This window comes from Lonchura striata, chromosome 1A (assembly GCF_050655825.1).
Source record: "Lonchura striata isolate lonStrDom1 chromosome 1A, ASM5065582v1, whole genome shotgun sequence".
Taxonomy (NCBI): domain Eukaryota; kingdom Metazoa; phylum Chordata; class Aves; order Passeriformes; family Estrildidae; genus Lonchura; species Lonchura striata.
In genome coordinates this window covers 8,645,025-8,659,592 of record NC_140741.1, presented here as the reverse complement: position 1 = coordinate 8,659,592, position 14,568 = coordinate 8,645,025, and the positions used below count along the sequence as shown (strand labels likewise).

Sequence of the window (14,568 nt, the reverse complement as noted above, 5' to 3'; positions counted from 1 at the left end):
AGAACCTCTTTTGTTTCAGTTTTTCCCCCACAGTGTCTTGTCTTCTAGTGTCCTTGTAGGAGGATAATAAATGTTACAGGATACTGACAAACATTCTACTGGTTCTATTACATCCATTGCACGATTTTTCCTGTAATACATAATTTTTAGCAATTGTTATCTATTATTTTAAATAAATGTATTAGAATAGATACTTCTTTTCCTTCCACCCTATCTAGTACTGTGAGGTAATCTATTGCTCAAAGGCTGTTTTCCACCATGGTACTTTGAAGATATTCACTGTATTCTGTATCCCACTTTCACAAATGGTTAATCAAAAGTGAGTACTGAATGTACTTTCAAGAGAGGACAAAAGTGGGTAGAAGTGGCTGATGGACTGTTAGGCAGAGCAGGATTTGGTGGTAGGAGTGGTCTCAGTGCACTCAGGCCTCTTTGGGAGGCAATTTGTTGGTGAGTTGGAAAGACTTCTGACCAGAGGATAAAGATCTGAAAATAACTTCTTCCAAATTTTTGGAAAAGAGGTAAATGAATGGGTATGAAAAATAGATCTCTTTGATCTTCAGTGAAGGACAGGCTGCAGTGTGAAGCCAGTTTTCATTACAGGCTGTATAATCCTTATGAACTCAGTGTCCAACCTAACTTCCAGGAAATCAGGCTTTGTCAGTTAAATTGTTTAAAGAAACAAATTCCATTTCTATGATCTGGTGGTGTTTCCCACACCTTTTGATATTTGCACACTAGAAACTGAAGTGAGACTTCTCACACATTTAGAATGGGGTTCTGAAGGGAAGTTCATATCTCCTGGTTATTATATTCTGTATGTTCTACACTTTGAATGTCCATGTCTTGATATCTTCAAACCCCTTTCCACCAAGTCAGCTGAGAAAGAAGACAGAATTGAGTCAACCACCTCCTCATCTCCATTTAAGAAAGGAGCTTGTTGTTTGTGCAATGTCTTTTGCAGCTGCAGCAGTACTGGCTACTCCTTTTGTAAATAGTTTTGTGAGGCTAGAAGAGATGATGTTAAAATAGGTTCTAGACATTTTCCATTAGAGAGGGTGCTAGCTCCATGCTTGAGCAAGAAGAGCAAGACATTGCAGTTTGATCTTATGGCTGTTACAGTCTTGGTGAGTGACCTGATACACACTTGTACATCTAAGGAAAAACAGGAGAATGCAAATCTTGAACAAGTTCAGTTGACTGTACTAACATCTTCCTTTATTCAACAGAGGCAGTTGGTGTGACCAGTCAGCGACCAGTGTTCTGCCCTTATCACAAAAAGGAGCAGCTGAAGCTGTACTGTGAGACCTGTGACAAGCTGACCTGCCGAGACTGTCAGCTACTAGAGCACAAAGAGCACAGGTATCAAAGCACAGTGTATATTTTATCCATCTCACCTACAGGAGGGCAGCCTGAAGTAGATTCAGACTATCTGGTTCTAGCTGTATGGAACACAGTCAGGTGGAATAAAATTTGCTGCTCAGAAATGAAACTCACGAAAAACCAAAGATTGTATCCCAAAGAATGTGACTGATGAGAGTGTGTTACATTTAGAATAAAACCCAATTCTTCCAGTTGTTAACCTGGTGGCTTAAGCACAAGACTTTTTTTACAGTCAAGCTATTTGGTCAGAATTTGTTGCTATGCAGCTCTTCAGAGAGTCCTTAGAAAACACAGGGGCTGTGTTATGCAACTGTACACTTATGTGTAATTTCTCCATTTGTCCTTCAACAAGATTATATAAGAACATTACCAAACTGTTTTGGAATGGAGAAAATGGGAATTCTTTTTTCTATGATGAGCCCTTTCAGAAGAAAAGTTAACCTACAGTTTGGCTAATGCTGTAACTTTGACAACACTATAACTCTCAAATCTTCATGTTGCTATTCTTTTGGTCATCTGTTACTGGTCACTGAAGCTGAAAAGCAAAATTACATACAACTTCTGCGTGCAAGGCAAAAATCTTGCTGGTTTACACATATAGTCATGTTTTGGGACATATGCACTCTGGTTAAATATTAATATACTTGCTACACCTGATGCAACACCCAAAGAGCTTGCTTGCCTGACTAGGTGAACATCAGTAGTGGAGAAGTGTTGGCCACTGTTGCTCCTTGAAATAGGCCAAGCATTGCTCTTGCAGAGTTTCAGTCTTCCTCTTTTATTCTCCTTTTCTCAGGATTTATGTTCCTTTAATAATGTGCTACCTCTTTTTTTCCTCAGATTGCTAAAGATTTTGGTTCTTTGATTTAAAATGTTGCCAACTTCTAGTAACTCAGCAATCTCTTCTATTTCTGCATCCTTGTCCTACATTAAGTAATAGCTTACCTGAATTTTCACATTCAAAGTGATGACTACCTCAAAGCATTAATTTATCTTTTGCTAAAATCAGGCTATTTTGTATTTATGAAAACCGTAAATTCTTACCCCAGTGTGACAGGAAATAGACTATAAAATTAAATATGCTATAAATGAAATATATAAGCATTTGCTGACATATGTTTCCATGTGAGAGTTAAATTTTGGATTTGAGCAGCCCCTTTCTTCAATTAAAGAAGTATTATTTTGTAAGTCACTCTGCTTTTTAGCAAGTATATAACACATTTTACATGTGTAAATCCTCACTGCTTTTTACTACAGGTACCAGTTTATAGAAGAAGCTTTTCAGAACCAGAAATTTATCATTGAGACACTAATCACCAAACTGATGGAGAAGACTAAGTACATAAAATATACAGGGAAACAGATCCATAACAGGTTTGTATTAGATTATGAGGTTAAAACGGGCAGAAGGCAACTTTACATATACTATAGTTTCTTGAAATGTTTAAATTAGTGTATTTGGTATCTCCCTCCTTTTATGCTTCCAGAAAGAGGAATTCTAAAGTTCACGGTAGTGCCTGTTTTCTGTATGCTTGGCTGTGTTTGGTAATTCTTCTGCTCAGCCTGTGGACTTAATGGGCAGCAGTGGCTTGTGTGAAGCAAAACAACTTATGCAATAAAGACTGTAGAAGACAGTCTTAAGTGCTCTCCCACCATCAGCAGATTAATTTTCTTAGTGTAGATCCCTCTTAGAAAGTGCAAGGTTATGACTCATGTTTTCCTGATGTTTGTGACACATATTTGAAGATTTACATAGTACTTTTATGCTTGGGGCTCTATTCACTGGGTACTACAAACCTAGGAGAAAAATAAATGTGTAAAATGCAATCTGCAGCAAGCCTTTGTGGCTGCTCCTTCAGCAGAGTTCAGGGACAGCAGTACCCAGGGAGATTCAGCACAGTTGGGGATGCCAAGGATGATTTGAACTCTTCCTTCATCTCTTTAGTAGAGTTTCCCCAATAAAACATTAAGCTTTGCTGTTACGAGCTTGTGCACTATTGTTGAAACAGCTAAATCAGTGCCATTCTACCTTAGATGGAAATTAAACTTAAGCAGTTTTGATCAGCATGGATCATTCCAGAAAAGTGCCACAACTCTGAAAATCAACAATTTCAATTACAGTGAGCATTTAATTTTTATCAGTGACAGATGTCAGAGTTATGGCATTAGAGTTTGCCACCAGTTAATTAATTTTCTCTCAGGTTACTCTTACTTCCTCTATTTCTCCCAGTAATTTTCCTGGCTATAAGTATCAGATGATACATGTATTAATTGGTGCATATGACCAAGAAGTATTGTAGTCTAAGCAACAGATTTTTTTTTTAAATACTGTTTAGAGGATGGGTTTATGAACTAACGAACATTATTTTCTATACTATTTACTTACAGAATTCTTGAAGTGAATCAGAATCAAAAGCAGGTGGAACAGGATATTAAAGTTGCCATATTTACACTGATGGTAGAAATAAATAAAAAGGGGAAAGCTCTGCTTCATCAGTTGGAGGTAATTTCATTTCTATAATAAGAAAAATTTCAATCTTAATTTTTTTTTACATAGTTTTTTTCACATTACAGTAAATTTCTAGCATAAGTCCCCTGTGCGTGTCCTGTCATGATTCCAAAGTGGAGAGTTATCCTATACAAGCTGCTTGAGCAAGTGGGGTTTTTGGTGGAGGAAAATTTGGTTTTTGAGGGGTGGCCAGTTTCTTTCTCCATGCTTTTACAATTCATAATTCCACACATCATGCATGAAAAGTTTTGTATCAGATTTTTTCATAAATTCAGTAATCCAGTAGCAAATCATTGAGAATTGTCTAGAATGGGTACCTGGGAAAATATTATCTTCAATTGTGTTTTAAAAGAGAGTGTTTTGTGTGTGTAGAGAGGCACACACATATATAGATATAAATATATGTAAAAATGTGTCCTTAGCACAGAAGGTGTTTCTTCAGGAAATGTGTACTGACTTTTCTGTTTGATAGCTGCATCAGGAGGCAGGAGTCCCTTTTAGAGGAGCTAAGTGAAACCACTTGATCATTATGAATTACAAGTAGGAAGTTAATGCCTTTTAACTATAAATTGACCGTTTTGACTTTAACTGCTTTTCTACTTGCAGACTCTGGCAAAAGAGCATAGGATTAAACTTCTACAGCAACAACAGGAAGTGGCAGGTCTCTCTAAACAGCTGGAACACGTCATGAATTTTTCCAAATGGGCAGTTTCCAGTGGGAGCAGCACAGCACTGTTGTACAGTAAACGTTTGGTAAGGTTAGGAAGACAGATCTCTCCATTCTCCTAGAGTTAAGTTAGATATGCATGCACATGCTTGTCTGGAGTACTAGGGTATTAGAATGTTTAATGATTTTCTACTAATTGGAATATTTATATATAGTTTCCATGGTTTTCTCTTAAACATAAATACAGAATGTTTCTATTAATTTAGCTTTCTGGTCATGGTTCTCTCCTGTTACAATGCCATAGAACTATTTATATCTGCAGAAGTAGAAACAACTCCTTTTCTTTCGGCTGAAAACCATGAAGCCACGAAACACTGGGAAAAAATGGTGTGTGTCCTACATCATGACTGTGCTTCTTTACAATATTTGCTACAGCACCTGAGTTCATGAAAAACAGTATTTGTATATCTCAGTGTCTGGTGTCTAGCATTTTAATGTAAATACTATTGTATGTCTTTGTTCTGTCAGGTTCATCTCCCACTGAAAGACTTTAAAAATTGATAAAAATTAAACTAAGGTTTTTGTTTGTCCATACAAACAATTACAAAGCTAAATATTTCATTGCTGTAATGAGCCTTAAGATCTGAATGCATGTTGTCTCACTAAGCTGAATGCTCCTGATGGACAGAAATCCTAGAAAATTTGAAAGGAAAAAAAAAAAAAACAGCCCAAAAGCTTACCTTGATTTTTCCAAAGGTGACTAGACTGTATTTGCATGCTAGCAGAAGTCTGGGGCAATGTGAGGAAAGATGCTAGATGCTTTTTCCCCCCAGTTCCTATAAACAGCTTCACAAAGTTTTTTTCTTTATTTTTTCATTGGTTAGTTGAGAAACTACCAGGGTTTGTTTGTTTGGGTTTGGATTTGCTGTTGGTTTTTGGTGGTGTGGGGGGGATTTTTTTGGGGGGGGGGGGGGTGGTTTTGGTTGGTTGGTTGGTTTTTTTGGATACCCATTATTGATACTGCAGGCTATAGTGGAATATTACTTGTTTTTATCAACTTCAAGTAGTTACATTCATTTGATCTGCCTTATACTGCCTCAGCCAGTCGTATTTTTTTAATTGAATAGAGAAAAAGGACATCAAACTGAGTCATTTTGTTTATAATTGCTTAGTGTTGCCATCAAGACTGTGCTACATGAGTAAGAAAACAAGTTGTGTTTCAGGCATGTTAATCATATAAACATTAGGCAGCTGAAAGATAGGAGCATTTAGCCCAGAAGGCCTCAGCAAATGAAAAGTATTTTTCAAAAGAACAGATTGAGCTTTAGAAAGTTGGTGCTGCCTGGGAGTTGAGTAGATAACCCATCTGTGGGCATTTGGAAAAATCTATTTCCGAGGCGTTTTGTGTAGATGAGCTGTGAAACTTCTGCTCCAGCACACCCAGGAGAGAGGAAGGAATGCCCATCAGACTTAAGGGCAGCATTGGAGCTCGGGGGCTGTGCTCTCAGGCTGCACTTTTCACTGTTACTAACAAGGTGAGCAGTCAGGAGTTTATCCAACACATATGTGTGCACAACAGTAGGAAAATAGTAGAGCAAACTCTGACAGATACTGTGTGTGACCAGTGATGGTAACAGGATAAAAGCCTAGAATTTCTGTAGGGTCATCTACTTGATTCTGGTAGCGTACACAAAAATCCTAAGGAAATCTCGATCCAAAATAATAATAATGCCCTTAAAATTTTTCCATGGTAATTTAAAAATCTTGAGTCTTGTTAAATGGTTTTTTGAGTATGGTCTTGAACTGACCTGCCTAAAATTGTAAGAAAAAAACATGTATAATTTTAAACAGTTAAGATGATTTTGCCAAGTATATCTCTTTTCCAGGAAATAATCTATCACTCAAGAAAAACAAGGGTTGAACGCTCCAAGTTGTTTTGGTTTTTTTTTTTTTTTTTCAGAATCTGCTGTGTGTGGTTCTAAACTTAGTGCCTGTTTTATTTTGGTATATCAGTTCCTGACATTTCTAGTGAAACAACTGCGAGACAACATTTTCTTTCTAGGAACTAGATAAATTGTGAGCATTTGGTAGAATATTCTCTTGTGTAATCACAGTCCAGTTCTTTGGAACCAAGGCATTTGGAAAGATCTGAAAACATCTGTGAATCTGATTTTTCAAAGACTGTTTATAAAAATCTGTTCTTTGGCTGTCTGAAGGAAACTTAAATTAAGTACAAAAGAAAATTCCCTGTGATCATACTTGTTGCCAAACGAATGGCATACTTTGAAAGAAAAATAAATGGGCTAAAATAGATTCGTGGGAGAAAAAAAAATCAGCGGTTATGTAAATCTGAACTTCATTTGCAAGTAGCTAGAGTCATTGAATATAATGGCCAAGTTTTTAGAGGGATATATATTTCTACAGGGAAGAATTGTTCTTTTTGTTTAGGCTGTAGTTAACTTCTTTTTAAAACTATTTTAGGAATAAGGGAAGGATGTTAAAATACCTCTTTATTTGTAGCTTGAACAAGTTTCTCTGTCTTTAACCTCAGTTCTCTAGGGGCTTGTTCAGGGGTGTTTTTGTTAGTGGGTTTTTTGATTGGTTGCTTTGTTTGGTATGTGGGGGAGTGTGAGGGGGTGTATTTTTGGATTTTTTGTGCTGTTCAGATACATGGCTCTGGCCCCAGAGGGAAAAAAAAAAAAACAACCTTGTTTTTGTTCTTGTTCTAGATTACATATCGACTACGGTATCTCCTCCGAGCCAGGTGTGATCCTTCCCCAGTGACTAACAACACCATCCAGTTCCACTGTGATCCTAGCTTCTGGGCTCAGAATATTTTCAATCTAGGTATGATAGATTTTTATTGGTGCTTTGGTGTCTTGATCCTATTTTGAAAGCAGCTTTCTTTTTGTGATGATAGCCTCTGCCCTATTCATTTCTTCATTTACTCTGTTAAATGTATTTCCCTAACCATGAAAAACATTCAAAGTGCATTGCATGGAGAAAAGTATTATTTATGAATACTATGATAAAGTATTAACAAACTTAGCGTGTTTGAAAGGTATATGTGATGGTGAAAATAGCAGCTTTCAGTTTTCTGGTCAATACTTCTAACTTCTGGCTTCTGAAACAAGGAACACAGTTTTTAACCCTATCTCACATCCAAAGAAAGGGTTCCTGCTGTCAACCAGCACTCCCAGGTCCTTTCCCATGGGACAGCTTTCAGCCAATGATGATAAGCACCCTGAGAACACAACAGCTTAGCATGAGGACTTAAAGGCTTTAGGGGTCTTTCAGGATTTTGACTGTAGTTGTATTTCCTTTCTCTCTCCACTGTTATCTGAGTGGGTGCAGAAGACTTTGTGAGATATCTGTGGGATATTTTCTGCCTTTCATCAGAAAGTGCTCTCTCAGTGTACAGAGGTGCAAATGTGTGATTCTCTACTATGTCAGAGGAAGAAAGTGTTATGGCAGTTCTTTAAGGCACACAAACTCCTTTTCCCAGACATGAGGACATTGGATGGTAGCAAGGAAATTCTCCCAGTTCCTTCTTTATAAATAATTTTCTTAGAAACAGGAGTAGAAAGTGAAACATGTTTCCAGAAACCAGCTGCCAGGTTGTGTGGTGATAACTCTGAACTGCTGCTCAGCTGAGATGTTTGTCATGAGCTGACCTTTTGCTGTGTTTGGTGGGCTCTTTTTCTTGTGTATGTTTATTTAATGAACTTCTGAAATATGGTTCCTTACAATCTGAAAAGTGCTACAATAGAAATGGCACTTGTATAATCCAGCACTAGGGTTCCTGTAACAGTTTATGTGATAGATAAAACCAAATCATGTTTATTTATCTAGTTTCAGAAATCATAGCCTTCAGGCCATTTTGTTTATGATCAGGCTTGTTCAGTTTCTGTAGATAAGCTAGATACAAGAACCAGTGAAGAAAAAATAAAGTCTGAATAAACAAGTTACTTCAGAAATGGTTTTTGAGTTCTAATCAGACCGCATGGCACTGACAGTGTGATGACATTTCTGCTAACTGCCATACTTCAGTATTGATTTTATTTATTTTGGTTCAAAGGTTCTTTGGTAATTGAAGATAAGGAAACTTCTCCACATATGCCCAAGAGCCCTGTGATGGAAGCAAACTTACAGCCAGCAGGCAGCTTACCTCCCAACCAGCTCTCCAAGTTCCCCACACAGATCAGTTTAGCTCAGCTCCGCCTCCAGCACATGCACCAGCAGGTCCTGGCTCAGAGGCAGCAAGCTCAGCGCAGAGCAGGACCAGTAGTTCTTCCAAGCCCAAGAATGCCAGGAGCCATGCAACAACCTCCTGCTTCTCATCAGGTAAGTCAGGACTGTTAGCAGAATTTGTTCTTTCCATGGCACTGAAGGAGAAAGTAAAGTAAGATAGGAAAAAAAGGAAAGCACTTAAACCTAGATCCAGAAATTCAGATATCTTCACCTTCAGCACGTAGCTATGTAGATGGTTTAGAGGGTATTTTCTTTACTTAGAAGTGAGTGGGCATTTAAACTTGCCTTGCAAAATGCATGGTAGCACCCAGCCTCTATTTATTCTTTGAAAAAATAAAGTCTTCTTGTATCCAGCCATATACAGTGCTTAGCAACCTTTTTGTGTTTTTGTCAAGTGATCAGAAAGTTAATGTAATTAATTTTTTTCCTGTGTCTATTTTGTGTAACACCCAATGATTCTCTCACATATCTTTCAAAGTTGGAAACACTCTCACTGGCTCTTGTTATGTCTCTTCATATAATAAAGTAATTCAAAACTGTCTACTAGGTTTTGACATTGAAATTCAATGCTTTTCATCATTCAGATAAATGGTGTGGTACTATTTATTTGCATATAATTTATGAGGAGTTTCAGAAGTTTTAAAGAACCATTTAGTAAAACATGCATGGAATATAGAACAGATTTCAGCTAACTTGTAGAACTGTTTTTATTTTTTTTATGCAGGCACCTCCACGCTTGATTCATTTTCAGAATCATAATCCCAAGCCCAATGGTTCAGCTCTTCCTGCACAACAGATGAGATATCCCCAAAATCAGAACCTACCAAGGCCAGCAGTGAAGCCCAACCCATTGCAAATGGCATTCTTGGCACAGCAAGCTATAAAACAGGTAGAGTGTCTTTCCCTTTTCACTCTCCATTTAGAAATTAAACATCAAATGTGCCTTATATCATCTTTTATACTATACTTATAGAGTACTTTTCAATTAAAACAGAGATTACATTATTTTTCTATGACAATATGCCCTTAGTTTTTTAAATGAGATAACTGTCAAGTTGCTTTCATTTTGACAGTTCTAAGCAGCTGAAGCATTAGGGAGGTGAGCCACTGTGTGTGCTGTGCAGGTGTTTCATTCTCTTACTTGCTGTTGCTGTGGTTTCTGGTCATTTATGCAAAACTTAGCATGGCCATGGTCTGCACACTGCAGACAGTGAGTAGACAAATCAGAAAATTCCTGTTTATCTTGATAGTAGTGACTTCACCAGGAACCAGGTAGAACCTTGACTAAAAATCTGGAGCTGCCATGGTTCCACAGAGTATGGCAAATCTGAACTCTTAGAGGTGAGAGGAGAAAAGAGTCCACATTTGTGGGACCTGTGCTGCATGAGACTGATCAATGCCCAGCTGATCAGAAGCTGAACTGGGGCAGAAGCAAACACCTTGTGTGTGTTCTTGGTGTGTAGGAAGGCTCATCTTTACTAAAAAGCGTATTATTACCACCTGAGTTGCTGGGTGCAGGTAAGCAAGAAAGAATCAAATCTGTGACCCAAAAAGTGGTGTAATACCAGTTATGTTTGCAATGCTTATGATGTCAGAGAACTAATTCAGCTAAATGGAAGAAAGCTGAACAATGTCTAAGAAAACTTGTGAGAATAAAAAATAAGTCACTTCTGTTCTGTGCCTCTGAAGACTGGCCTGTTTACAAGCCTTTCTTTCAAGATATCTCATTATTCAGTAATGTCTTTCTGAAACTAGAGGCCAGTAAATAGAATGACTGACTAAAAAGGAATTGAGCAGAGTCAGATTTTGCCTGCAGTTGCCAGGAAATTCCATTAAAGTCATTGAAAACTGCATACATCTAAATGAGAAAGAAATTTGGTCTTGAAATTTGACTGTGCACTTCATATCATGGTGTTAAATGTATATGGGGATGGAGATCCAGTCAGCATTTCAAATTCTTAATGATTTTGTGTTGTTAAGGGAACATCAAAGACTTCAAGGCATGCAGGTTTATTTGGTAAAACACTGGTGCAGTTGTGCATTCAGCCTATTACCTATAATGCTTTTATTTAGCAAAAACTGTTACTTTTCTTCCACAGCACTGTCAATGAAGCATGAAATATTAATATATACTTAACACTGAGGTATAGCTTTGAATTTAAGAATTTGAATTAATTTCTTCTATTCATAGTTTTCAACTACTTGTCATCTTCCGTTGTCTTGTGAGACTGTTTCTTCAAATGAGATAACTTCAGAGTAAATCAGGAAATTTTGTGTTTGAATTCAGCTTTCTGAACCAAGCTGCTGCTTTTATCGGTATATTCAGTAGATGTGACCTGTTGCAAAGAAAAAAAATGCTAAATTGTGGGGTTTTGTCTCTTCTTTTTAGTGGCAGATCAGTAGTGGACAAGCTTCATCCACCGCTTCAACTGCAAGCAGCACAACATCGACTCCATCCAGCCCCACAGTCACCAGTGCTGCTGGCTGTGATGGGAAGAATTACGGTCCCCCTGTGATAGATTTGAGTTCCCCAGTGGGTAGCTCCTACTATCTGCCATCTCTCCCTGATGTGAGTGTAACACAGAGGCAATCTTTTACAGATTCTATTTTGAAGTCTTAACCTTTGTGAGAAATAGAAACCTTTTAGACTGAAATTCTGTTTGTCAGAATGAGACAATTCTAGGAAATAAGCAATGCAGAGTTGGCTGCACGTTGCTGGAAATACTCAGAACCGTTCTGGGGGACAGCTGTTAGGACAACTAAGAAAAGTAGGATTACAAGTTATAATTTTAATTGGACATGTTTATTTATATGCTGCATATTTTTCTGCAGCCCTCATAATGATCTTTACAAAAGTGTGTTAGCTTAGCTTTCGTTTACCAGTGTCTATAGATAGCAGTGGTTTGCTGATGGCATTTCTGGTAGATTTTTAACATTTTTTAAATTGATTTTTAACTTATTGAAAGAACTATCTTCGGTAGGTGTTATTGGTCAGCATACTGGATATATTCCTTACATCTTTTCCTTTGGGTACTTCTTTTCTTCATATATTCTCTAACATGCCTGTGAGCTGGTGATAGAAAGAGCATAGTAAGATCATAATTTCTTAACCTTCTAAGTTTCTCTTTTATACCATCTTCTGAATGGTACATGTTTGCCAGAGGTCCATGTTGGAGTTACTGAGTTGTAGGTGATTTTTTTTTTCCCCTCATAACTGCCTAACATATTGGAAGAAACCAAACATTTCCAAAAGTCAGTCTTCCTTATCAAACCAGAATGTGACATTTTTATGGAAAGTTAGAATGCTGCATTGGGAGCCCCTGGAATACAGTTCTGTTATCTGGCCTGAGCCATGGTGGAAAGAACAAGTGTTGATTTGCTGTTTCCATTTTGAGTCAGTATGCATGGCTCCTGTCCGGACGGTATGCGGGACAGATGGGATTGACTGTCCTTTGAGCTCCTTCCAGTCCTGTTCAACACCCATGGATTAAGGGGCAGTTTGTGTATAGCATATTGTCTTTTTGAGAGCATTTAATGTGAGCAAGTCTAAAGAAGGTGTGGAGATAAACTTACTTCAATGTGTGAAAGCTTGATTTAAGCCAGTGTTTGATTTAAGCCTTCTCTGTAGCCTGTGGTGAAAAATTGGTACTTACAGAATTATCTGTTCTTAAAATGGAGCCTGGTCTTGATTTGGCTATTTCATTTTCTTTTTAGGGAAAGCAAGAATATATGTTTTAAAGTAACCATCTCACTTTTGGATGGGTAAACTTTGGTGAAATTCATTTTCACTTTCAAAATAACAGCATGGCAGAGGCTTTTGGGTTTTGTTGTTTTGGAGGGGATTTTTCCCTTCTCAACACTAACTGCTTCCCTTTGCTTCCCCACCTTTTAGATTGATTGTTCAGGAAACATCACACTGGATAATGCTGTAAGGAAGGATGGCACTGCAGAGCAGAATCAGCCAAAACCCCCTTCAAACAGGACTGTGCAGTCACCAAATTCCTCAGTACCATCACCAGGCCTCTCAGGTAATTGAATGTGGTGCAATTTTCTGTTTAAGTGGTGCAATTGAAATATCAAATGTGGCAGTGTTAACATTGACATCAGAATTAACTCTGTTTTGTATTAAACATGAGAAATAAGAAAGTGAACGCAAAGTTGTAGAAGCCTGAGTAGGAGGTAGAATTGAAATAATATTTTAGCATTGTGATCAAAAGTCAAGCATCCAGATCTTAAAAACAGGGAGGGAAAAGAAAGGGTAGATTTTAGCAAATTAGATAGAAATCCATAGGAAAGTGACACTCTCAGGTGTACACCAGACTAAAACCTAGCAGCTGGGGTAAGAGACAAGTATTTGATAAAGTGAGAGAGTGTTTGACAGCAGACTAGAAATGGTGCCTTGGGTGGCACCACTGAGTGCAGCACTGACACAGGATGACCAGAGAAGTTACTGTGATGGGACCTGGAGTATCCAGGAGATTCCTGTCACCGTGCTGGTGGCTCACTATGCTGGTGGCAGCTGTTCCTCACTCCTATTTTCTGACCTGAGCTCTGGGAAGGCTGTGTGGGTGGGAATTCCCAGGGAGCACTCGTGCCATGCGGCAGTCCCATATTCCTGCAGGATAGCAGGGACAGCGGGCAGTGCACTCCCAGGCAGCACTGACCCCACTCAGGCCCCTCAGGGCTGCTGCTCAGCAATCTTCTTCACTAGGCTTTCGTCTCTCTGGGTCCCAGACCTTTGGTCTCTCTCATCTGTCCCCCAGACTTCTTCCTGCTCGCCAGTTCTGAGTTTCCCGGCAGTTCTCCTGAGAGATCTGCTTGAATTTAATAAGACAAAACTGCCTGCAGTGACCAGGTTGAGAGGTCAGCCAGGCAAGGTGCTCACCCATCAGCCTGCTTGCGTGTCACAGGCTTAGTCCTCTTTCCCTCTGTTAGCTCATGCCTCTCACCCTTTCATGAAAATGTATTTCGCACTGCAGGAGAAATTTTCCCCAAAACTCCTGTACTTCTCTGAGTTGTATCTCAGACTTGCCACAGGCCTGTGTTCTGTTCTGATCTGATCCTTCTCTCCTAGGAGGAATCAGTGTAACAAACGTACACCCTCCAATTCGTTCACCCAGTGCCTCCAGTGTTGGGAGCAGAGAGAGGTAAGGAAAGAGTGAGAGAGAAGAAAACGTAACTTCCACCTCCACAGAACATGCCTCAGTCTCTTCTCTCTTTAATGCATAAAGATGTCGGTTTGTCTCACCTTCCCTGTTAACAGGTCAGGCCTGATGGTTGTTAAGCACTCTTTGCATTCTAAAAGCAGTAATTTCATTTGTAATGTAGTAATGGAACATCTAAAGACTCTGTAAATGATGGCTAGGTTGGTGTTATTAAAAGAATACCATTTATAAATTAGGTTTTAAGTTCAGAAAAATTGGCTAAAGGAAAAAGCTGCATATTGAAAGCCCTTATGGAACTATAAATTACTTCAGATTTAAGGAACTGATGCTACAAAGAAGTTTATTAAGCATTTTCTGCTGCAATACAGTTAAGTGATCACTAGATATCTACTGAAAGTCTACACAAATGTTTGTATCCCTTACTGATAGAATATTAATGAACAAATATATTTACACAGTGTTGTTTAAAGAGTGCAGATCCATTAATGCATTGCAATAAATTAGAGCATATATCTGACATGAGATTAATTTTTCATGCAGAATAAAATCGGATGACATTCATCCTACTTGCAGGTGCTTTTTATTCTGGAATA

General features: G+C 38.3%; 1 protein-coding gene across 8 annotated transcripts in view; it reads left to right on the top strand.

Annotated features, from left to right (window-relative positions):
* Positions 1–14,568, top strand: part of TRIM24 (tripartite motif containing 24) — a 168,039-nt gene that overhangs the window by 144,321 nt on the left and 9,150 nt on the right. For all 8 annotated transcript variants that reach the window (XM_085568664.1, XM_085568661.1, XM_085568663.1 and 5 more), the window contains 10 exons: positions 1,230–1,362; positions 2,641–2,757; positions 3,772–3,886; positions 4,499–4,645; positions 7,289–7,406; positions 8,638–8,903; positions 9,535–9,699; positions 11,200–11,379; positions 12,703–12,838; positions 13,885–13,957. In XM_085568664.1, the coding sequence (XP_085424790.1) occupies positions 1,230–1,362; positions 2,641–2,757; positions 3,772–3,886; positions 4,499–4,645; positions 7,289–7,406; positions 8,638–8,903; positions 9,535–9,699; positions 11,200–11,379; positions 12,703–12,838; positions 13,885–13,957 (1,450 nt within the window). The remainder of the gene's footprint in view (positions 1–1,229; positions 1,363–2,640; positions 2,758–3,771; positions 3,887–4,498; positions 4,646–7,288; positions 7,407–8,637; positions 8,904–9,534; positions 9,700–11,199; positions 11,380–12,702; positions 12,839–13,884; positions 13,958–14,568) is intronic.